Source organism: Taurulus bubalis (genome assembly GCF_910589615.1).
Source record: "Taurulus bubalis genome assembly, chromosome: 10".
Classification (NCBI taxonomy): domain Eukaryota; kingdom Metazoa; phylum Chordata; class Actinopteri; order Perciformes; family Cottidae; genus Taurulus; species Taurulus bubalis.
Genome location: NC_136598.1, coordinates 7,191,750 through 7,218,293, shown reverse-complemented (window position 1 = coordinate 7,218,293; position 26,544 = coordinate 7,191,750). Strand labels below are relative to the sequence as shown.

Sequence of the window (26,544 nt, the reverse complement as noted above, 5' to 3'; positions counted from 1 at the left end):
GTTCACAGCCTATATACCCCATGACAAAGTAAGACCTGCCTCAAAGGAATAAAAACGCTTTCTTGCCCAGCGTGAGATGAGAAGGTTAATACTCTCAAGTCTGTCCATTCAACATCATTTGCCATCCAGCGCATGTACATGTAGCATTGCAGGGACAAGCGCTTAAAGGTGTACGTCCGCTTTCACAAGACTCCACTGATGATGTATATAAGTCTGCAACTTGTTTCTACCAATGCTTTTATGCAACTTTTTTTTTAACTAATAAGTCTTGCAAACTTGTTGAATATTAAATATATGACAAGAACACTGTCACCCAGCCGGCTTGTTAAATAATAATCTTCCACCACGTACACCTGACTAAGTCCCATCTTCTTCTTCTCCTGCCGAGTTTTATGGCGGTTGGCATCTATACACGTTGGGGACTGTCCCCCTATTTGCTATGTAAGGATATAGTAGAGTCATCTCTACCTGATCAGATAATGATGTCACCCTGCCTCTGTCCGTGTTATCAGAGCTTCTCTGTGCTTTGTTGACTTAGCATTGGCATCATCCATTCTGAGCCCTAACCTTAACTGTAAAACCAAGTAGGAGGATGTTAAAACTCCCTTTTCAAATATGTCATCGCCCTTTAGATCGGAAACTAAGCTGGTCCTCACAATGATAGGAGAACAAGGAGCACACAGACACACAGACACACTCACACACGATTCATCCCCCTTGATTTTGGTTGTCTGCATTATTGGTGAAAGAATGTGTCTGTAAAGGAATCCACTCCATCCCCACGCCAGTCTTCACTCACTTTAATCCTGCATCTCTGTGACATGTACGGCTCTGGGACAGAGGAAATGATCAATTCTGTCTGTTTTTTTATGTTACATTTCTCGAGAATAGACCCATCAGCCAGTGCATTTACTCAAACTTCCTGTCACTTCACTTATTTTTGGGCAGTGTGTTTTCGTGCTCGTTTTCTGTTCAAGCCATCTCAAGAAATTATGAGCAAATGTGGATTTAATGTTGTGCACCAGTAGGCCGCTGTGCCAAGAACCTTTGATTACATTTTTTGCTTGGATCCAGACCTTTTTTTTTTTCATTTTGGAAATGGCGTGAACTACACAGCTTCCACATCTTGATGGGAATGTCCTCGTCCTACAAGGTCAAACAGGAATAATTTGCACAATTTTGTTGTTTGTGTGATCGAAAAAAAAAATCTGATTTGAGCCATGTACCACATAAACAGACATATTTTATTCTGTCACTGCAGGTGGAGATTTCACTGATTTTCTTGTTTCTTTCTGATTATATGTGTGTTGATCAGGAAAATCAGCTGCTGCAGTACAAAATGAATTGTTGCTGCACAACCTGTTCATATAATCTTCTGATAAAACAGGGATTACAAGTTTAAAAAGCAAGATTAAAAAGGCAATACACATTTAAGTTCTAGGAAAGCAATACAAAGCAAACAGCATGTGTATGTGAAATTATAAAGGCACATTCAATGAGCCATTCAAAATACACATACTATATAAAGGGAGAGGCACTGCTGCAAAGCAGCATTTTAAGCAGTGTTTATGAATTAAATCATAACTACACGTTCTTTCACACATCTTCTTTCTCACTCGATCCGATTACACACATGTTGACAGCTTGAGAGCTCTACTCGTGGTGTTTCATTGCCATCCGTCTTCGGTAGCCTACTTACCTGACAGACTGTTCATGCCTTTTTATGGGATAATCTCCTACGCAATCTCCTTTTTATAGTGCTTGGTATCGGGAGTTGAAAAAGCCTCAAATAAAGCCAGAAGTGGTATTTTGATAATTCCACCCCTTCAACTAATGCATGATGATGAGATCAAGAAATTGAGAATGGGACACTGAAAAAACAATTGGAGTGGTCGAGGTCACCAGAGGCCCTTTCCTCATCATTTCACAATCAAGGCATCTATTCCTCTCCCTTCCGCTCTGACACTTGATCACCGAGCCGACAGAGTGAAGGATGTTTCTAAATCTCTTTTCTCTCTCGGGGCTTTTGGCTGCAGGCAGATCTCACACTTCTATTTCTCTTCTCACCTGTCGTTCAAATCAGATTTATTTGTATATTTGAAAAGCAAGAGATAAGGGAGCTCCAATCGGTTGCCGTCATTCTCCTAATTATATGGGCACTGCTTTTGTTTGTGTTGCACAAGGTTTTCAGTCTCTTTTTACCTCGGCTTAAACACACCATGCTTCTCAGAGGAGCTTGGGTTATTGCTCCGAGTGTCTTTACTCGGCTCTCCCTCCAGGAGATGAGAGAGTAACCTGCCCTTTCAGGGTGTTAAGTCTGCTTTGCATTCTCCTCCTCTCCAAATCTTCTTAAACCCTGCAACAGGCTGTTCAGATCCAATATGCACCTCTCTGTGTGTCTCTTTCTCGCTCCTCTCCATTTTCTTTGTGCTTGTCCATGTATGTTTGAATCAGCAAGTGTGTGCGCTGTGTCCCTGCATTATTACATCCGGCTCACTACCGTCTGTCCGGAGGGAAGAGAGAGGGGGGGGAGAGGAGTCAGAGCAGATAGCGAAAGACAAACTGTGACCAGTAGACCGGTCGCTGTGTGATCCACATGGACAGGCGGTGGAGACCCACGTCAAAGTCTTTCAGAGCTGCCAGGCAGGAATGTGTGAGAGGCGAGAAGTCTGCCAGGTACAGGGATGTCGTCCTGCATGACTCATCCTGTCTCAGACACCGCACAACACGCCAAGCTTGTCTTTTTGGTTGATATTCGCCACGACAACAGAGCTCATCATTTACCGCGACAATGTGGTGGTTCCATGTTTGAAAGGGTCTCCATGCCAAACATTTTATGGTTGTTTAGACTGCGGCTCAGGCTTAATTTAGTGAAGCTCTGCCTTCATTTTCTCTTCCAGATGAGTTTGACTAACCTGTTGAACTTGTTTACATCCTGTTTGACTGTTCATGTTTGTTACTCTAACCTATTTGTTAGCAATGTTGCATTGTTCGTGGATATCGGCAGTCATAGAGCCGATGGCCAGAGCTACAAAAATACGAACTGATGTGACCTTCCTTTAAAATATCCTGTGGAGCTTTTGACCGCTATCAGCCCTATGAAGCAGTGCTTTGATGAGCAAGTCCTTGTTTTTTTTTGCTCTACGTGTACAAGTGCCAGCAACTGTATCAATGTACCCACCGACGGTCCAGGGAAGAGAAGTGTCGTTAGCCTCAGGCTTCATTGAATTAGAAAAATTGACTTTTTAAATGAACTTTGTCAGATCTCAAGGCAACAAACAGTGTTTGTGTACAAGACAAATCCACAGGGTTCCTTTTTAAATGAAGTGCAGATACGTAAGACACCGAATTTTAATCAGATAATAATCAAACAGTAGCCGGCAGTATGGCTAAAGGTGTGATCGTGCTTCCCGTTGGAAATAATATAAATGCAGATAAATCTGGTGGGCCAGCTTAATAAACATGTCACACCACAGTCTTTAGGGTGTAATTAATCTGTGTCAACATCATTTGAGCCAAATTTACATTTTATCTTTGGACAGTTTACAAGTGTTGGCAAAGGCAGCACAATAGCAATTCCATTTCTGTTCAGCCAAGACAGGCCCTGTGAATGTATGTGTTCAAAAAGGGTTTGTCGTTTGTGTATTTGGCCGTCATGTGCCGTTATGTTGCTTTGTAGCTGCACATTAAGCTGTCTATTCAGGTTGGCATGAGCAGCATGTTTAGTGAGCCGCATTTAAACGAGGTGGAAACCAATCAGACCGGTGTTGGTCAGGTTTTGGGGCGCGCACTTAAAAAAGGGGTATTGTCCGTTCTAAATCATTTCCATTTCATTGATATGCACAGAGAGGTCTGGGTGTTTGTCTTTGCTGCACTGTCTTACTCCTCTTTTTGTGTGTGTGTTTGTCTGTATGTGTGTGTTTGCGTGTGTCCCAGCAGATGTTATGGAGGGGAAGAGCGCCATTCTGCTGGGCATGAGTCAGTGGAACTCAAATGACCTGGTGGAGCAGATTGAAACTCTGGGACACATGGAGGACCAGTCGCACGGTACGCTTTGCACACTTGCGCACACACACACACACACACACACACACACACACACACACACACACACACACACACACACACACACCCATGAGTCACTGAATAATGGTAATGGTGGCTAGACTGAATTGTTGTTTCTATTTATAGCTGCATTAAGTCATTTTTTAAAGATGTATTCTTATTGAGGTGTAATGGGTACAAGCAAATATTGGCCTACTTCAAATGCATTTGGGCCCACAGTAGCTGTCCAGATAAACACTGCAACTGGGCTGTGTTAGTGTGTCAAAAATATGTTTGGGTTTCTTGCAAAGTGAACTGTGAAATTAGCACAATGCTTCAATTGATTTTACCTGGTAGGTAAACGCTCAGCTCAAAACACGTATGTCCTCTGCAATCATTTAAAGCATCACGGAAAATACAGTTCACTCTTTTCAGGCAAAGGGGTTTCACTTCTATTTCAGTACCATGACATTTAAAACAAAACCTGACAAGAAGACAAATTGGGTTGAGCACAGATACGTGTGGATTCTCGGCTTCATTTTGGCTTTCAGTCCATTCCTCAAATGCCTTAATGAGGCGCCAAAGAAGTAAATATAGGAACAACGTCCATGCTCCATTAACCCTTATTTTTGTGTTATTTCCACTCTTCCTCAATGCTCTCACTTAAACATCCTGAGGACTAAAATGGCAACTGATATCCTTTACTTTTGCCTCAACCCCAGATTGGAAGACCTTTCTAAACAGAATCACAAAGTTATAGTTAAAAAAAAAAAATTCAAAGCTGAACAGCATTCCGTTATGCGCGTATTTATGTATACATATCAGACAGCAGGCCTAGGTAAAAAATGCACGGCCCGCCACTGAATTCCGTTTATCAAAGAACGTCTACATCTGCTCCGTTAGTGTGTTGTAAGTAGAGTCCTGAAAAAGAAAAACACAGGTGCTTTGTCTGTACGGAGCGGTCAGAATATTTCTGAAGCAATCAGCATGGGCAGGAGGAATATCATATTTCAGCTGGTTTTCATATTAGTCTTCAACACAGACCCACAATCAAGCGATTCTCCTAATGAATTCTTCTGACAAGAAAGTTATTGAATTAAATTCATTTATCAAAGACTGGTGTGATTATCCAACCACAGTAACTGAATAACATATCGCCTTGAGGTTTAACAGCACAGTATTTTTCACCCACAATAAGAGCTAAATCTGTTCGTGCTACAAAGAACAGAAATGATGTTAACCTTTCCATTCTTGTTTTAAAGCAATGTGTGAAGATCAAGTGGCTCTGTTAACTATCAACATACCATACAAGTAAAGAAAGATTAATATTAGTTTTTTTAACGATTCACTTTCTTTCTTTTTTTGCTTAATCGGCCAAAGATAAAATCCTCTTTCACTGTCGCAACAGATGTGGCTTTAAATTGGATGGCAGCAAAGAAACAATCATCATATTTAACCATATTGAGTGAACTCAATGATAAAAACATAGATTCAATACCAACTGCGCTTTACAGCTCCTTAGTCCGGTGCTGATAGCGTGGCACTTTTTTCTGTATTTTGTTTACTGACAAGTGTACCAGCATTTGTCATAAAGGTCAGCACCGAGGTTTGACAAACTGGAGTGGATGCTTTTAATCACTGTGCTTCAGTGCGTGCGGAGTCGGGCCCCGCAGAGGGGAAAGAAACGTGAATATTTTACACCCCCCACACATCCCATCAACAAACCACTCATGAAAAACAGTAATGACCTGTGAAGTGGTCCACTGCCGCAGCAGCACAAGTCAGTCACTAAAGTGCGCCAGATGAGTGGAAATAACAGAGTTGCTTCATTTTAAAGGATCTTTTCCCCATGTATATCTTAAAACTTAAGTATTGCAATATTTTTCAAAATTAACAATAAAAGAATCCTACTAACCAAAATATAGAATATCATGAGTCGTATTATTTAAAGATTGACTCAATCAGCGTTCTTTTCCTGTTGTTTCCAATGGAAAAGCCCACTCAACCATTAGCAACAAGCTGTGACGTAGGTTACCAAAGTAAGCTAATTATTCAAATCAATAAGGTATTGAATAATGTAAATTACTAGCAATATCGGAATATTTTGACTGCTTTACTTTTCATCAGACGGCCGTATCCGACAAGGAACTGAAGTCGTTATAGTGCTCATTTCAAAGGCACCCAGTCATGCATTGACAAAACAGTAGTTTTCCCTTGCAGAACACGTGAGATGTGCCAACCGCTAACTCTGGATAATCATGCAGAAACCAGGTCAGGTCAAGGGGGAAGAGGTTTTTAGAAGGGCTTTGAAAAAATAGCATTTTGACGCTAAAATATACATACTTCTACTAAAATATAAATATTGGGATCTGAATACATAAGAAACACAATACAGAATTATATGAAATGTGACACTGTTGATGTCTATTGCTGGAGAAATGGAACAGGTACTTACATCAATGGTGCTTAAGAAGAGAAGTATCCACAGGGCTCATAGAGAAAAAAGACCCGCTTTTGATGACTGGGGAATTGTTACCTTAATGGAGTGTGTAATGTATGTGGCATCTGTAGAGGTTTAAAGCTGGCGTCTGCCCACAGTGGAAGACGCTGAAACTAACGTTTATTACGTATTCACACACTGTCTGTTCTGTAAAAATGTATGTGCACCCGGCGTCTTAAAACTGACTCACCCCGAGACCATCTCTTTCTATATTTTATATCGTGTGAAAACATCATGAGTATGCTGGCCCATCTTCTTCATGAAATATAAAGGGGGGCTGAGATGGGATGCTCCAACTGTTGTATAATCAATGTGTGTCTCATAAAGCAGGGGCTTTACATTTCATCAACACTGAAATTGCAAAGCATTCGTGCAAACACTAGTAATATCTTCATAAATATGAACGTATTATCAGACCCTGCATTTAGGACTGTTTTGTATTTTTCCACTCAAGACCCACTAACATAGAAAGGAAATATTGGACTACTGGTTCCAGTAGATGTTTAATCTCATATGGTGGAGAATGTGGCTTGAACTGTCTAAGTTATGGTAATTGCATTCTCTCTCTCTCTCTCTCTCTCTCTCTCTCTCTCTCTCTCTCTCTCTCTCTCTCTCTCTCTCTCTCTCTCTCTCTCTGCATACAAATGTGCAAATGCCTGCTGAGGTTCTTTGGTTGTTTGTTTACATCCTACACTCGTGGGGGCACAGGAAGACATACATTTAGCTGTGTGCAACTAGGCAGAGCAACCAAAAAGACAACATAAAACTTCAAAGCAACACCAACAATAGCGGCTGCAGCAAAAGTGTCTGAGGTCTCGGGTATCTCGAAATTTGATATTCATTATTTTTTTACTCCAAAATATCCTGTTGTCACAATATTTGCCTTGATTCATTTCATCGTGGCCTTGGTGGGGCAACACAACAAGCTGAAAACACATCAGTGACACAGTTACCATCTCATAAAAGTCTCATAAAAACAACCGCTGCTGCTGATGAAAATGATGATAAATGCGTTGAGAGTGCAGAAATCAACACAATTTGAAAAAGACACTATAGAGCTCCATTGAGCTGAGGGGAACTGCAACGTTGGGTGCAAACTGGGTCCTTTCACATACAAGTTGACCTGTAATCAGTGGAGCTTCTTTTTCGTCCCAAAAAATGTGTCTTGATTGTCCGTTGCGGGGATACTGTGACGTTCAATTGTCATGTCTGAAAAGTCTCTGTTCGGGTTAATGACTCACGGTAGTTGCAGCTACCCGTATGCTTAATTACCTTTTTGTTTGTTGGTGGTTCGTAATGAAATATGAGAAGAAAAGGAAACCTTAAAGGTGCAGCGGCACTAATCTCAGCCTGTGTAGCGGTTGAGCGGCGACATCCTCTACCCTTTCATCTCCATCTATTTGTCGGTTCCTCAAAAGCGTCTTTGGGTTTATAGCCCCTCTCTCATCCTTTGCTCTACATTATGCCCTCATTCCCTCTTTTGTTCTCTTCAGCTTCTGTAACCATCCAGCTCCGCCCCGGCTGCTCCCTCACTCCCCTCCCATCGCATCACCTCATCGTGTTCTTATATTTCCCCCCTCCATCTTCCTCCATTCATTACCCCACAAGCCATGGGTGACTGTAAAGCCCTTTCCAACCAATGGAGGTAAACAGCGATGGAAAGCTCAGTGATGGTGAGGAATGCCTGGAGCACAACTGCCGCTTATTTTCCACTGTACTCTTTCTTCCTGTTCTCTTCTCACTGACACCCTGTGATTTGATATCATCTGCTGCTCCAGCGTCTTTCAGGCTTGCCAGCTGTTCACTATGCAAACACTCCTAAGTGACCCGGAGAGAAATGTATTATGTATTTTCTATGGAGCACCACAGCTTTCTCTTCTTCATGCACACTTTATCTCTATTCAGAAACACATGCAGAGCAGGAGAGTGACAGAAAACATCAATCTAAGATCTGTATTCTGCCCACCGCCTTCCCTTTGGTCATTTTTAGCACACGATGCTCGCTTGGACACAATCACCCTATCACTTTAAATAAATATGTTTTCCTTTTTGTCTTTTTTCTTGCAAACAAAAACAATTTGATGAGGCTTCTAAGGTGCAAAAACAAAAGCAATTTCTCTGCAGAATTAGAGTAAAAGACGGCAAACAAAAGAGAGAGGTCACATAATGAAAACAACTGATTCAATGTCAGGAGTATTGCTCTGCTTCATCTCTTATTTTTACAGCCCTTCATTGTTTAAGGTTTTTTCTCCAGTGTGTCTTTATTTATTTTGCTCTGTTTTCATATCTGGATGCCAATATTGTTTGTGCAAGTCTGCCTTTGTGTGCATATGTGCATGCTGGTCTCAGAGAATAAGAAGTAAGAAATGCTGTGTGATCCCACATTGAAAGCAGATAATCACACCCAAACAACACTGTTATTGCCTGGAGCTTCAGGGGGGGGGGAGAACAGGGAGGAGGGGACTGAAAGAGGGAGGACGACTGTATGAAATGAAAAGGAACAAACCCGTGTTGATCGCCTTGCATACTCTGCTCCACATGGCTTTCTCCTGCTGATGGTTAACACCTTCCTTAACCCTTTAAATATGTTGATCGAGCGTGAGGATGGAATGCAGCGCCGTCAGTGTAGCAGGTGGAAATGGGTCAATACCACCGAAAGCTGGGGTGGCCAAACTAAGGCCTGCGTTCCAACTGCGGCCCGCTGATTGTTATTAAATGGCCTGCAGTGAATTTTTTTAAATCAAAGAGACTATGGCTTGAGCGTATTCTGAATTAATTGTACTGTGTGTGCATTGGATGCATCATAGTTTAAACACTAGATGTCGATTAGTTGAGTGAAAGTATCTCTGTCTTAACCTTTGCACATAAAAAACTATTTTACCAGTTCTGCCTGTTTTGTTTCTTATGTCTCAATATTAGACCTGCAGATTTACATCTTACATTTTCATTAGCATGTTAAGAGACCTTAGGCCATGAAAAGAAACTAAAATAGGTATTTGGCTATTTCTGCCTGTTTTAACTTATGAACATATTTACACATAACATCATGATATTTGACGTAGGCACTTAGGCCATGCACTGTATTAGAGGTATATGTCCCTCTCCCAGGATGGACAGAAGTGCAATAGATAGACATGTTAAAGGACTTTGTGCAGTTTTCCTCATACGAATCCAGCATTTCAGGATATAGTTGGTCATGCGTTTTACAAATGATTATGCCATCTGAGACAAATGTTACCTTGGGCTATATTGAAAGAATTGACTTGATTTAACTAACAATTTTCCTTCTCCAAAACTGATTCCAAAACATTGAGTATATATTTGCCTGATAAAAATACAATACCAATGTTATTCATGTTTTTTTTCTTTTTCTTTGTCCTTTTAATGTAAAATATCGTCCGAGAGCTGTTGCTACCACTTCTATCAATTCTTCACATGACATTTCAGGGTATATTTATCAACATGTTCGATCCTGTGTTTTTGGTTAATGTCAGACCAGCATGTCCCCAGTTCTAGGCACTGAATGAGCCAAACACTCCCACACACATGTTTGTGTGTGGGAGTGTTTATTGCAGTCCAGCAATTGCAACATATAGACAGGGAGCAGCTGGGAGCTGTTCAGGACAGACTGTGTGTGTGTGTGTCGGAACGTATGTGTCTTTGAGTGTATGTGCTGCATCGCCTTATTGTGTGTGTGTGTGTGAGTGAGTGTGTGTGTATGTGAGAGACGGTTTGTCATGCAGTGGAGCTGGCGGCGTCTCCTGAGGTCTTTTCACAGTAGGCAACACGACAGACCCTGATTCCAACAGCAGTGAACAGATGGCTGAGCTTGTTAGCAGGAGTGCACCATGCCAGGGGTCAGAGGGGGCTGTTCAACCAGTCGGGAGGCAACATACCTCCAAGCAAGCACCCTCACCTGTTGCTGCTTAACGGCACACGCTTTTAAATCAAGTGATGCATGACCTCTTCACATTCCTTTCCCCAGCATCTTAGCTGTTTTATATTTCTTCACTTATATCTTTAGCAGACAAACCCTCATCGTCATGTAATCCATGCAATGGCGATGTCCTCGGTTTTATTCAAACTGGGAACCTTTGTCAGATAAAGGCAAATATTCAACAAAAGTATCTCTTTTAATATCTTAAAAATATTTAAAGAAAAAAAATCATTCCATGCACACCATGCTTTTCTAGTGTTAACTGTACATCGCTGATAAATGTGCTCATGCAGAAAATGTGTTGTGCACTTTTCACAGCCCAAATTATCACAAACAAATGTGTGTGCAACCTGTTGCAGTAATTTAGATTTCACCGTCCACCAAATGTCTTTAAGTTATTCTTTATTTCCGCATGAATGCAGCGAGCGAAAAGCACAATTTACATGAAGCATTTTAGATTTACCCATTAATCAGTTATTGCCCGTGTGTGTGTGTGTGTGTGTGTGTGTGTGTGTGTGTGTGTGTGTGTGTGTGTGTGTGAGTGTAAGTGAGAGTTCACCCTATCGGCACCCTTTGGAGAAAATCTCTCAGTTGTTTGGAAGTAAGTAAACGTGTAATACCATGTAAACCTGCTTCATGAAGCGTTTTAGCTTCTTTTAGTTAATTGTTTTGTTTTTTATGGTTTGCATCTCCACTGTTTCGCTTCAGTCTCACTTCTATCATCAGCAATGTTTCCAGCAACAGGCAGCTGACAAACTGAATATTTTTCAGCAAAACGGAACCAAAATATGATTGAATGACAAATAAGTGAAGGAGTGCTCCCTCTCATGACCACAGTTTCTTGAAATCTTTGAGGCAAAAATTATTTGAAATCTATCTTTATTTATCTGTGCACGTCTTTTCGGAAGAACAGAATATATTGTGATACTGAATCTCTCTAATGAGATGATTCCCACTCCAGCAGGCAGGACACATTGAGTAGGTTTTGCCATTTGTCATTTGCCCTGGGAAGATACAAATCAGTAGTCTGGAAGCCAATCTTCCCGATGAAGAATGTAATATTTTGCCTCTCCCTCTCATTCGCCTGTTCTTGTTTTCTCCCATCTGCTCAGCCGAAGGTGATAAATGTCGTCAAGACACAAAACTAAAAACAAACACTTTGTATGCTGGAGACAAAAAGAGACATTCCTTAGTTTTATGGGAAAATTACAATTAATATTGTACCGTTGCGCAGACAAAAACAACAACAAGCGGAATCCAAACTTGGATCAACAGATCAATATTTCATCATCTCTCATTCGGCTCTCGTAGACTTCCCTGTAGAGCCCTTTCATCTTCACAAACCTTTTTTTGGGGGCAATTTTCTCTTCCTCTCCCTCGAACATAACTCAAGATATATCTTAGCCTGCAGTATGATAACAGATGCACTGTGTGCAGTGAGAGTGTGCGCCTGACTGGGCTTTAAGCCACTGGAAATGGCCACGGTTGCTGCTGAACTACAGCATTGTTGTTGACTTTCCACAGGGAGTTTTATCGGTTTGGTCATTCGTTTGTGGAGAATGAGTGCCGATAAGGAGCTGCTAAATACCACTAAGTTTCATGAAGTGCATCTTGACTGGCAGAACACAAACCTCTGAGAGGAAGCTCCGAGAAATAAAAAGCGAAAAGCTGTTAGAATTGTAAAAACAGAAATCGGCCTCGTAACTGCGGAAGCCGGTTCATACCACTGAGCTGAGCCAAACAAAGAGATGATTTTATCAGTGTTCTCCAATATCAGACAAGTCTTACCTATTGTTGGATTTACGAGCAGCCCAGCGTGTGTGTTGCTCTCGCAAATGATGAGGCGAGTGAAGCTCTGCTATTTCCTCTGACTGTCTTTTCCTACAATCTGCTGAACACAGCTGCTTGCTGCAGATTGGCAGCCAGTACATGTTTTAGAACAATGCTGTGTGTGAGATGCAGGACTTTTCATATTGTGTGTGTTGGAGTGTGTGCTTGAATACATCATTATTGTCTTATCTCGTGAATTCTATGATAAAACAATTGTGTACCTTTTACTGCTCTTAATTAATAGAATGCCTTCAAAGATTAAGGAACAACTGAATCAGGATCAATGATTTGATTTGCTGGAGGGTCAGAAAGCTAAACTACATTTCATGTAGCTGCAATGTTTCCTGTCCCCCAAACTGGAGAATTAATATTTCACTCAATAATAAGCCACAGGAATTGTAGTCTGTAGTCTGTGAAACATTTTGATTAGTTGACCAGCGGATGTTTCTGAACATTTCAGTACCCAGCAAGCCTCAGATGAAAAAGGTTTTCCTATAAAACAAGTCATTTTTTCTATTTTTGAACCGAACGACACGCTTTTTTGACTAAAATACCTGCAGTGATTTTTGTTGCAGATTTCGTGGGATGTGGTGAACCATGGAGTTGAAAAAACTCGAGGACCGCTCGGAGGGAATTTGTCAAATCTTGCTCATAATCATGCTGGATGTTCATAGTTATGATCAAAATATGTTATAAAAGTGTTAAAATATAAAATATATATTTTTTATATACAAATATATATTAAATATACATTTTTTTATTTATTTTTTATTCTGAAACAATTATGTAAATAACACAAGTATTATAACTCATTTGGGGTTCATACGAATACTTAAACACGGGGAACAAGAGGTACAGAAGGAAAAACGACCCCAATTGGCTTCTATGGTGTTCAAAAAGCCAATCCTCTAACCCTCCTAAAATACATGTATATGTCCAGGGTGTCATGCCATGCTGTTTCAAGGGTTTTGTCAGTGTGGAAATTATCAAATGACTATTTCTTGAAGATTGGTCCCAACTTAAAGAGCCCTCTGCCCACATAAAACAATACCAGCTGTGACAGTCACGCTGGTATTGTTTTCACCTTTTTCACCTATGTCATCATGACAGAATGTGTGCTACTGGAGCAGGAACTACCACCGAGTCGCTTTTTTAGTACTTTGCGCTGTGTTTTGCTGTCTGTCTGAGGACAGATTGTATCACAGCAATATCATCACACCCATGCAAGGTGCAGTCGTGAAACTTTACAGGGGTGGAGTTGACGGTTGAGCTGAGTTTGAATATGCGTGTAGTCTGAGCAAGGGCGCCAGACGTAGCTGGGTAGAAAGCAGTGAAAGGGGCTATTGACCATGTTACTAATTACTTAATTACTCAGAATTGTAACTGTGATGCAATTACTGAAATTTATATTGTAAATCCTCACACTCATTACTGAAAAAGATGAGCAACTGTATAAAATGTTTGGAATGACGTGATATCCTCTGCAAGTCAAAAAATAAATAATTTACTTATTTTCCTGACGATGGAAATACTTTGAATCTATCTGAGAGCAGCCAATCATATTGCACAATTGAAGGGAAAGGTGTTTGGCAGAGCAGCAGAAAATAAAGATAACATGTTTCAGACTTAACCATTACACAATTATTATACCATTTAGGACTTGGCTTTAAATCTCTGACATCATAGCCAAATCATGAGATGTATGTGACTTGGCAAGCAATGACTTTAAATGTCATATATCATTTTGAGAAATTAGAAAAATTGCTTAGTCTTTAAAGGATCAGAAAATAGTAAAACAATAAAAAGGTGGCATCTTCAAATGTCTTATTTTGTCAGACCAACAGTTCAGTTTACAATGATAAGCAGTGGCGGGCCGTGGATTGGGTACCGACGGCTGCGGTTTAGGTTATTAAAACAGATGCTAGAAGGCCTTCTCATATGGTTTAATCAGCTCTCGAGTCCATACAGAAACAGAAGTGAAATGTGATTACGATGAACGCTGTTAACCAGTGGCTGCGCCGCGCCATATAGCAGGCTGAAGGCAAGGCAACAGAGGAACAAATTATAAAAAAAAAAAATTTAAACTTTGTGATTCTGTTTAGGCCAGCAGAGAAGGCTTAGCAGGCCCTGACGGCCCACCACTGATGATAAGTGTACAGATTGGGGAAGCTGAAATCAGAGAATATTTGGCAGTTTTTTGCTTGAAAAATTACAAAAATAATCAATTATTAAATAGTTGCTGATTCATTTTCTCTAATCATTTAATCAACTTGTTCATAATTGTTGCAGTTTACTTTGGTTTGAACAATCTAGCCCTACAAAGAGATAAAACCGCCTGTTACTCAAAGTGGTCACGCCCCTAAGTATGCCTAACCTTTATATGCTTTAAATGGGTGAGTTATATACAAATTCACCTTCTGCTAAATCATTATTTGTACCAGGCTGTTAACATGTGTATTTGTGCTGTAAAGATGGTCATCTTAACATGGGGCTGTATGGGGATTGACTCACTTTTGGAGCCAGACATTTGAATAATTGCAGTTTTTGGCACTTCAGAGCTGGCTTCATTTCTTAGCATCGGAGGTTGCCAATTGGTTTCTCTGCTCGCTGTTAAAATCCACCGCACAGATTTCCCCCTAAAATTCAAAACAAGGTTTTCGGAGTAACTTTTTTTCCCTACCTCCTGCTTTCAGAAAAAAAGAAAACCTCCCTCCATTGATTTCCTTTTACTTTGTGACCAAAAAAGTGTAGTGTGCTGAGTCCCTTGTGTGTGCTGAGCTGTTCTAGACAAGCAGGCAGTCGGAGGCAGGCTGTGGGCTGGGAGCCGAGTAGAAGAGAGATGACAGTGCGTGAATCTGTGAGAGTCTCCCATGACAGGCGGTCCCAGACGAGGAAGCTGCGTATAAATAAACACAGAGCCCTGCCTTGAGCCTGGAGATACAAAATAGTAAGAGAGACGGGAGAGAGCTCGGGAATAGGATGACACAGCCTACAGCGACTTCCGGAGAGGGTAATGAGTTTGGCCAGGTTCCCATGAAATGCTGAGCAGCACACAGAGAGAGGGATAGAGGCTTCTAGTCGTCACAGTTGGGATAAAAATGTCCCCATCCTTTCATCCTTTGTATTTAGAAAATAAGTCTATGGTTGTTTCTGCATCAAAGAGGTCAAAATCCAATTGGATGTGACAGCTGTCGATGGCGCAGCAGAAAATCAACCACGGTCCTGTGTTTACTGTCAGTATTGACTTCTGAATCTTATGCGTATGCCATTTGAGCCTAAAGGTACATCGACCCATCACCCAGTTTGGAGTACGAATGAAGAGTAATGAAGAGGCATTAGTGATATTGACCTTATTCACCGATCAATATTCATTTATGCTTTGTGCATCTGGGTGAAGTAGCTTCTGCAGTGACCCTTTCTTCTCTTTATGTTCCCTCTTCCCTCCTGCCACTTCCTGCTTCTACCCTTTACACATCCAATACAGAGGGTCTCTACCAGCTGGGTGGTCCACGCTGTGCCCCTCAGAGCAGCATTGAAGGACTGGAGGACACAGAGGTAGGATAATTACGAACATCCTCTCAGTTCGCCCACCAACAGCCGAGTGCATGTAGAAGTAGCCAGTTATTGGTCTTGCTAATATGTGGCCTCACTGTTTGTACAGAATGCTGCCTCTTTTCTTTCCCGTCTTTTAAGTCTCTTGTTCTCAAACTTGCCCTCACCCTTTTGCAGAGGAAATGTAAGACGCATGTGCTGCTGCTGGTGGTGCATGGAGGAAACATCTTGGACACAGCAGGCGGAGACCCCAGCTCAAAGGCTGGCGATGTGGACACGCTGGCCTCAGTGCTGGAGAAGGTGACGCGGGCGCATTTCCAGGCCGTCGCGGAACACGTCAAGATCAAGCTGGTGCCATGTCTGGCTGTGTGTGCCGAGGCCTTCTCCCTGGTGTCCAAGTGAGTGCTGTTGCCAGAACAGGGAGTCTCATTGCCCCGGTTTACACTTTTTCAAGTGTAAGATAAAATCCAGATGTGGTTTAAAAGGCTTTTGTTTAAATTTGGCCACATACACACTGCAGACAATTGAAAGGTCCCATATTAAAAATAGTTAGATTTCCATTTATTTGTATCCTTATAAAGCAGGTCAAGGTGCTACATAAATAATGTAAAAGTATCAAAACACTCAATCCATGGTGAAATGCTCACAACCCGTATTCAGAAACTAAGACAAAAGCGCAGATGCGGACGACCAGAAAACACTTGTCAATCAGAGCAGACTGTGCTTTTTTTGTGAGTGGGGCTGAAATAGACATGCGCTAAAACGGAGCGTGAGGGTGAATACAGGTATAGTCAGATGGACAGTAGGAGAAAAACAATGTGTTTTTTTCACAGTAAAGCATGTAAACGTGTTCAAGGAAAAAGAGGTAAACACCTTGCATACCGTCAACTCTCACAGTCACAGGTTTATTAAAAGAATAACTGATAGTTGCCTTCATAATTCAATCAAGGTATCTTGGGGCGAGGCATATAAAAATAATAATAATAATAATGATTATTTCCTTTGATCTCTTACCCGTCTGTATATGCGTGTCCTTCAGCCAGATCTGACTGAATCCATCATAGTTTTCCCAAGCAACATGCAGTGGTACTGCTGCAACTAGATGTTGAGTAACTCAAAAACATGCCTGAGGAATAACATGTGCTTAAACAACAGTTATGCTAGCTAGCTATAACTATTCATTAATAAACTCAAACACTTGGATGGGCTATGAGCGAGACTTGATGGTGCTCATGTTATGCCTTCTGTATGACAACAGCTGCTGCTGCCGCCGCCTTCTGACACATACATGTCACGAGGAGAAAAAATAATAATTTCAGTGACACTAAAGCTGCCATTATCAGCTGCAACACCCTGTAAGTGGCTACTTCCACAAGCTGCTTATTGGCGTGGTTACACTTGGGAGGAGTTAAGAGTTAAGTTGTGTGGAGAGACAGATGAATTAACACATCTTAAGCATCTGCTCAGTTCAGCCAGAGACACGCCAAGTAAATGACCATTATGAGATTTGATGGAAAGGCTTTGCTCTTAGAGGAAGCTATGAAAGAGACGAGGAAATTTTATATTAGCAACAAGAAACACACGATGAGGAAGAGTCAGAAGTGAGAAGTTTACGGTTTGATTGGCCGTGCTGTCCACCTGCGTGAATGTGATTTAATGTTAGTCAGCTGGTGATTGAGCATTAATAAAACGGCTAATGTGAGCAGTTAAAGTGCTCTACCTGAACTAAGTCTTTGCTGCCGAGGCCTTTTTTCCACAGAAGAGTGTCGGCGTAGGAAAAACACTTGGTGAAAATGTAAATTGATGATGCTTCAGTTTCAGGGTCCTGGTACTGTGACACACTGTCATGGCTGAGTTAATGTTATTAGTAACATCTGTTCTTTTGCTACAATAATTTAAAATGTCTGCTGTGAAAAAGGACTATTATGCGCTTCAAACTGATTTCAAATGGTTCACCTTCGCTTAATTTGTCTTTACGATTTTTGTGTTATGTTTTTGTATTCAACCGACATTCTCACAAGTTTTACAGATGGCCTTAATTACTGTTCGGTACCAATTAACGGACTACGCAGGACTGTTCGGGGGGTATTTGAGGAATCTGTCCAATATGAACGCACGGCTGAAAGAATTAGCATAGAGGAAATTATCCCTGGTTGGCTCAGGTGGTGAAGGTCAATCGAGGAAAACGTATTGACCCCAAATAGACAGGGCAATGTGAATCAGTATGCTGAAGACATTTCTCTGCCCCTGCAAGCATGTGGCCATGTGGAATATTTGATTCGTAACCTTTTTAAAATGCTGTTGTCTTTAATTGTTAATTCTCCCCTTAAGTCCTGGAGGTGGTAAAAATGAATCGCTAAATGACATTATACAGTTTCTACTGATCCTGAGGCCTCTGCAAGGAATGTGTGTAATTATCTGTCTATATAATTAGCTTTTACTTTTACTTTGTATGCAGGTTACATTGATGGTGCCAATTTCAGGGTTGGAGTTAATTGTGGATGTTAGTAGCTCAGTGATGAACAGCAGCCAGTAGATGATTCTTCCCTTATGATAAATTAAACAGTTTTATCTCCATTAAAGGTCACAAGGTCTTTCTTGCTGGAAGGTGTGTTAGCTTTTTTTTTTTTTTTTTAAGTCTTGTCTGCTGCCTGTGCAGAGAACTGCTGAAGTGTAACTAATGATTTCATTTCACATTCAACGCCGCATGTCCCAGTGGTGACCAGTTTTATCTTTGACACCGTCACTTAGTTTCCGCTGCTCTCCAATTATTTGCAGAGGATGTTTTTGTCTGAGGTGTCACTAATCACCGGGACTGAGAGAATGTGTTTGGCAGTCAAGGCGAGGCTTCTGTCTGGTTTTGTGATTGACATTAGACAGAGTGAGGTAGTGACTGGAAGCAAGACCAGTGTAAAGAGATTTGAGTTCTGTCGCTGCTCGGCAGCTTGACGTCGGCTTACCTTTCCCCACATCCAGAGATGAATTATTATAAACAACAACTGCTCATGGGAGTCTAGCTGAGTTATTGCAATATGTCTAGATTGTGCACACACATGAACACATACACAATGAAAAAAGACGCATTCATATTAAATCACTATGTCACAAAGAACCGAAGCTGCCTCATGAAGAAACAAACCAATGATTCAATAAAATGGTCAAATAAAAAACATATATATAATCAATTTAAATGCACATACCACAAAATCAGGTTTAGCAGTGTGTAATAAATTGATTACACAGTATCTATGTTTTATTTATTAGATTTTTTTTCCTGCAGGGGTTTTATTTGTCCATTTGTAGACATGTTTTGTTTTTAGCAGAATTTTCATAGCCTCAATTGTTATAACCTCAAAATACAATTTACACTGCATTTTCCAATATTTTTCCAATATTGTATACCTTTTCTAGTTCTTAAGCAACCAATCTAGTCAGTAAACTGGCCACACTTGATGTATTTGAATGGATCATAACAATCTGATGCAATCCTTGCCTCCCCAAGACTAATATATATAATAATATAATAATTTGCATGTGGAGTGGAAAATAAATTGTATGTTAAAATAAGGCTGCCATCATAATAATAATGTTGAAAGAAAATAAATTGAGTTGAAAGTGGAGGACGAAAAATACATATACAAGCTACGGTAATGGGGATGTGCAGATCCGAGAGCACATTGGATAAAGTCGCTCCGTGGGGAGTGAACAGGCGTCAGCCTGTGATTACATGTGTCAAGAAGCACCCTCCTCATGTGCTAAGCTGTTGTTGACTTTACTAAGATTGAATGTTCCTGTTTTTGTTTGTTAAAGGGTAACTTTGGTATTTTTCAGTCTGTATCCTATTTCCCCATGTTTTTGTGTCTGAGTGATTAATGTGGACAACAATTTTTTGAGATGGTCTGGTATTGAGCGAGAGCGCAGTAACCGGCAGCCGCGAAATGGGCTTCAGGGGCAATTGCGCAGGGTCAGTGCTTGATTTTGCAACTGGCAGGCTCAGACTGATATATAAGTGTCAACATTATCTAAAGGAACCCACAGAGAAAAAAATATTACGTTTTTCCTTTACCCTTCACTTGATCCGGTCTGTTTGTTATTGTGTCAAAATCCCGCTCAAATAGAAAGCCTCGTTCTGAAATCTGAATGTCGGGCAGCAACAGGTCCGTCTCTTTACAGCAGGGAAAAGGCATGTGGGAAAAGGCTGACTCACATAAATAAACTCTGTCAGACACTTGTCAAGCTGCTCTGTGTAGCGCGCACTGTCAAGTTACGCACACGCCTTCCGTTGCGTCTCCAGCTCTGACGCCAGGTTTAGCAGGAAGTCAGAGTGGCCGCAGTCAGCCAGATGCGCACAGACAGCCGTCTTTGAAGAGCTCTCGCTCGAATAGGTGATTTTCGTTGCCACATCCATGATCTCTTTCATGTTTAGCATTGTAGCGCATAATGCTTGTTGGTGTATTATGCAGTGGTAATTAATAAGGAAGCTGGGAGCAGGGTTTTGTCAATAAAGTTAATTTTTTTGAATGGGCACCGTATTGGGCACCCCTACTTTACAGCATTTCTCATAGGTTCTCAGCACCCAAAGGAACCTCACCAGTCTCCCAAGTTGTACAACCTTGCAGCAGCTGGTTCACCTCACCTATTCTCTCCTCCTTGTTAGTAGGCTCCTTTCTGTAATGTTGTCAGACACTTATAACAACACTCTGAGCTTGTACGTGGCATAAAACAAGCACTTTTAGTGGACGCAAAGTAACATTGACAGGACACAATTGCGGCTGAAGCGCAAGATCAATCAATGCTGGACCAATTTCAAAACTTGTTGTGCTCACTCGTAAAAAACATGGCTAAATACTCAACACGCTCAAAGCCAATGGAATAAAATCCACCTGTATCTCAATACACAGGATATACAGCACAGGTACACTTCGTCAACCATTACAGCACAAAAGCACAATAACAAGACACACAGCTCTGGATGTCCTATAAATAAACTGAGGAGGAAAAACAAAAAAAGTATCACGATGGTTTCTTTCCTGTGACATTTTTAATGTGAACGTTTAGGCTATTCCTTCCGTTTTCCAGTAGGACTTTAGTGGCTCTGTTATTGGTGGGAATGCCTTTGCCCTTTGAATGTGTGAGAAGAAATGCTAAATTAATAACAGCGACCTCTGGTTCTCAGCCCGGTAGCCCCATGTGTTAATCCAACCGTGGTTCTCCCAGTCTCTTCCTAGTATAAGAGCTCGCTCAAAGTGCAGTGCGTAACAAGACTGTACTGTATAATCAGTTTCTATAAATGGTACATTCCTTGGCTTAAATGTCTTTGACAAACTACTATGATACTATGATGATTGAAAATGATCTCAAACCTAGTTTGGCATTTCTTTCCTGAAATGTCTTGCACTAAACTCCACTAATATCTTGGTCTAGCCCTAATTTTTGTACAAAAGGAGATATAATATGAAGAACCAGCTTGTTGAAAATCTCCTGAAAACAATGAGGGGTGAATATGTTATACAATACTTTTTCAACTATACTTTTGCCAGTTAACAGTGTGCGGAGCCTCATTTATTTGCCTGCCAACATAAACCGAAGCGTAGGCAGCCCCTCGAGAAGGAATTGCTGCTGTGTGGCTAATTCACTCTCATTCTGGGAAACAGCTTAGCTGAAAATCACACCGCGGGAGGAGGTGGCGAAACCTCTTAGCGCCTCGAAGACAAACTTTCACATAAACAAACCACTTTTGACTCAGTGCTTCATAATTCCTCTTGTGCTGCAGGATGTCCCCACAGAGACTGAACATGCTCCTCAGCTTGTGTCGTCCTTGTTGCCATTTGTGTGTAATGCCTGCTGTGCTCCCGAAGGCTCTGAGCGCTCATTATTAGCTCTGCCTGCTAATGAACGTACCTGGCAGTGCTGGTTAGGAGCCGGGTGTCAAGACAACACACACATGTAATCCATAAACACACTCGCACAAATGCATCCCACACAAAAACAGTCGGAGCACGTCCAATTAACAGTGACAGTGAAAAGGCTGCCGAATTGATTTCCTCTCACAGACTCTGTCACTGTCTGAAGAGAAAGAAACATTTCAACTGTTGAAAACTTCATCTTAACAACAGGAGAGATAGATACAATGTCTCCGGATCAGTTTTGTATCAGGGAGAGGAGATGGAGGAGCAGGGTGTTCTTTTGTATGTGTGCACGAATAGTGACCTCAGTTCAGGGAGATAGAGACTCATTATTTTCGCTATTGGCGGCGGGGGACATGCCGCTGCTATTTCTAGGCCTTCTCCCTAATTAAGAAGACTCTGCAGAGGCCCATCGCTGTTCATTGTAACTGCGCAAACTTTTGGCAGAGCTAAGCCATTAAGGAACAAGGAGAGCAATTAAGCAGGAATTTCACCGACTTCAGAGTTTTCAGTTGGACATTATATGGCGAGCGGTTGGCAGGGCAGCATATTAGAGTCCGTCTCAAGGTTATGCTGCGTGAGATGAGGCTGATTCGAGGTTTAATCGGCTCATTCGGCTCACTCAGCCTTATCTTCCCCCCAATGTTGTTAATGAATCTCTCCATCATCACATTACCATGAAACCCTGAGGAAGACTTCTGTACGTCTCTCAGTATGGAATAATTTGGTAATTAATACCCTGCCTTCAGGTGTTATTGAGTGAGTCTTTGATAGCATCGTTTCGAGAGAACTTCACATAGTAATTACTGGAAAAGAAATAAACTACAAAGCTTTAGGATGAATGATTACCTGACAACCAATCTAAAGCCAACTATGAATTAGGAACCATTCATTCTGAACAAATAATAAGTGACAGTCCACGAGGACGCTACACCTTCAAACTGCTTCACAATAATTTACGTGTCCATTTTTGCATGTAAAACAGTGTCTGCTCTTTCTTAATACTAACATGTGTTTTCATAATCAAGTAATTATGCAACACAAATAATGAGCAGCAGCAGGTGTTAAACCTCTATTCCTGTTCTGTGACTTGTGAACTCTGTTCAGAGGGAGAGCTGTGTTTGGAATATTAATTGAAGCTTCTTTTTTCTCAGTGAGCATGTGTTTTTGGGAGAGTATGTGAGCAGCAGTTGTAAATAAGAATCCAATAAGATCAAGGCCAGGCCACTTCAAAGTTTGGACCTCCGTGGCACTCAGCTGGGGTGTTGGGATTTCTCATTTCCTTAAAACTCAAACACTCACCTGATAAATATATCAACGTGGGTTTCAACTATGAGTCAAACTCTTCCTCTTGGAGCAAGGCGTTGCCATCTCTCTGCTTGAATTAACTGAGCTGAATATTTCACACAGCAGCATCTCTGGAGGAAGTGACACTTTTGTAATGCAAATAACTGTCTGCAGTACCGTTCCAGTGACACAGAATATCTTATAAAGGTTCCTTTTTTTTTTACAAATCTGCATGGAAGCGGCTCAAAGCGTAGCATCTGTCTCAAAGAGCTACTCTCTGGAGCAGCGTGCGTACGAGGCTGGGTCCCAATACAGGTTGCAGGTCGAGTGTAGTTTTTTCTTGTAATTAAAGTCGTGATAATCACAGTAACGTGGTGTTACTGTGAGAGAGAGGGCAAGCTCAAATTGCGGCACTGGCATCTTGTACAGGCACTTCCTGTGGCACTGCTCAGTTGCCACAGTGCTGGAGGCACATGCCGCGGTGCCGGAGGGAGGCGCCGCGGTGCCGGAGGGAGGCGACGCTGTTCCGGAAGCTGCCATTACTTTAGAGGCAGCATTTCCGATGGCACGTCTCAGGTGGCGGGGCACTTATGAGTTGCCCCTCGTGTGCCATTAGTTTTTGAGGCATCTGCCTGTGTTAGAGAGAGCGGTGCCGCAACTTGCTTAAGGTCCTCGAAGGTATATATTATCAGAGCTACCAACTCTCACGGTTTCGCCGTGTGACACACGCTTTTGCATGTTTTCACACGCACTCACGAAAAAAACAAGCTTGAAAGTCTTTGTCTGTTGAGTTTAAACCAATGAATAAAAACTAGTTTTTGTGGCAGCTTGCCACAAAAACCATGTGGCACGCCGCGGCACCTGAGAGCTGCCACAGGAAGTGCCTATGCGAGGTGCCGGTGCCACGATTTGAGCTTGCTCCTACTGTACTGTGATTACATTTTCTTTTTTAATTGTGGTCCAGTTGTGGTCTGGTCTATAGTTTATCTTATGAATGGGCGTAGTAAGCGCTTTCCGTTAGCTATTAAGTCAAAGTTTGGATGTTCACTCTTGGTGATGGCAACTTTTAGCCATTTCAAATATTGAGCGCTCATTCTGTTGCTGATCTTCTCCATAATCTTTTGGCAGAAAGGAACCGATGAGGGAAAACTAAAACACATGTGCATCGTATCGCCCATCTCGAGCATGCGCTGGATGGCACCAGGGACTTAGACATTTTTCAATCCCTTTATTGTGCTGGCTGATGTAAATAATCACCCTTCAACACAGATCAGTCACTGTCTGCTATTGTGTCAGCAGAGGGGCTTGTGGAGGAGGCTTTATCCACCAGACTGACTGGTGAACCCTGTGTTGCTGGGAGCACAACAATCAATTGTCTTCTTTTTCCTTCCCAACAGGTTGTACAGTGCCAGCAGCATGGCATTTTTGCAGTTGCAACCAAAATAGGCAACGTCTGCTACGACCTGGCACAACATAATTGCTGATGGTGATTATAAAAAAAGGGATGCTATTGGAGCTGGAGGATTTTTTTCAGGAGAGGTTTTATCTGGATAATTCAAAGTGCTGAAATGGCATATAATGAAAAGATTTGCACAATCATGCAATCAGTGTAAGCAATCAAGTAAATGGCTTAATCTGAATTTACACCGGGACATTCACAATCAGTGAAAGAACATTAAGTCACTCAGTTGTTCCCAGAATGGGAGAAACCTGTCCTTACATAGATGGCTTTTTCCTGCGATATTGGCAAACTAGTCAGCCGTTTGTGTGCAGAGCCAGTAACTTAGAGATGAGGACAGGATCACTGGGCCCAGCTGTTGGTCATCAGCTAATTAGACCCAATGTGTGAGCTAGCTGCTCATTAAGACTTTTTAATTCTTACATGACTGGTGAGATTCTGTATTTTTTTTTTTTACAATACATTCCATGAAAAGGCATAAACCTATTATAACTTTATCGGCTTTTTAAAAACATTTTTCTGTATATTCAAAGCCGGATATATCTTCTTCCTTATCTTGTTTGTAGAAGCAAATAGGCGCTGGGCCTGAGTGCCACAGACAGTTTGGGACTTGGAAAAAATGCCCAAGGGTTTTGAAGTTGTTGGTAGGCAGAGCCAGGTTCCCCTTCCCTCTCCTTGCTTTCAGTGTTGATGTTAAACCAGACAGAGTTGAAATTATTATTGGCATCATAGAATTTTTTTTGTCAGTGCTACATCAAAACTATCTGCCCTTTTACTTGCACAGAGGTTGTGCCCTTCTGTGTAGGTGCCCATTGATCCTGACATATTTCAGCCTTGATGTGGCGTCACATGCTTCCTCCTGTAAACAGAGCATGTGATGGATGGTGACAGGGTGGGCAACACCATCTTTTACTGCTTCCCCACGTTGTCACAGGAAATGTCTTATTCCGCGTCTGTCATTGTTTTATATTCACACACACACACACACACACACACACACACACACACACACACACACACACACACACACACAGTAGCATTGTGGGAAAAGCCTTGCCTCGAGTCAGATCATGAACAGATTGGATGAGACATTAATACATTTAGAGAAGACGAGGGGTTTCGTATTTAAAAAAAACATCTGAATAATCTAAGCTTTCATTTATTTTAACATTACTCTTTATTAGAAATAGATGACTGCCATTTTACAAAGTTTGAGGAAGTACTCCAAAGGGCTTCGTTCAGATGTTAAATGATTACATGATCTGTTGGATTTATTCTCTTCCAGTCTGAACCCATACAGCTATGACGAGAGCTGTGTGTCCAGTAGCGTGGACCACCTGCCCCTGGCTGCCCTCCCCCTCCTCGCCATCGTCTCACCTCGCTACCAGGATGCCGTGGCCACCGTGATCGCCCGAGCCAACCAGGTCTATCACAGCTTCCTGCAGTCAGAGGACGGCCAGGGATTCACGGGTCAGGTCCGTCTCAAACTTATTCTGGTTGGAGAAGAGAGGACTCTAGTCTCTCCTCATTGAATAATGAGCTGTAGGCACTTTGATTGAAGCCAATGATTGTCAAAGAAATTACAGATTGCTTTTGAGTGGGCTGTGTAATCTGTGGGAGCTCAGGCCCTTAAAGCAGGGGTGTCAAACTCATTTTAGTTAAGGGGCCACATACTGCGCATTTTGATCGAAGTGGGCCAGACCAGTAAAACCATGGCATAATAACGCATACATAACAACAATATTTCTCTATGTTTTGAATCATTGGTGAAGGTTTTTGGATGATCTTTCTACAATAAACTAGAAACAATTAAGACATCAGCCATTGATGGAGGATTTTTTTCAGGAGAGGTTTTATCTGGATAATTCAAAGTGCTAAAATCGGCATATAATGAAAAGATTTGCACAATCATGCAATCAGTGTAAGCAATCAAGTAAATGGCTTACATTATGGCTCAAAACAGTACACCCCGTGACTCACTCTCAACCAATCAGAATACTTGATTTCTACCTGTATCATAATTAAACGT

General features: G+C 41.6%; 1 protein-coding gene across 1 annotated transcript in view; it reads left to right on the top strand.

Annotated features, from left to right (window-relative positions):
• pitpnm3 (PITPNM family member 3) overlaps positions 1 to 26,544 on the top strand; it is a gene marked incomplete at both ends in the record, with an annotated part of 68,428 nt that overhangs the window by 19,335 nt on the left and 22,549 nt on the right. Inside the window, 4 exons of the mRNA XM_079224557.1 lie at positions 3,937 to 4,047; positions 15,796 to 15,866; positions 16,041 to 16,261; positions 25,801 to 25,990. Of these exons, the coding sequence (XP_079080683.1) occupies positions 3,937 to 4,047; positions 15,796 to 15,866; positions 16,041 to 16,261; positions 25,801 to 25,990 (593 nt within the window). The remainder of the gene's footprint in view (positions 1 to 3,936; positions 4,048 to 15,795; positions 15,867 to 16,040; positions 16,262 to 25,800; positions 25,991 to 26,544) is intronic.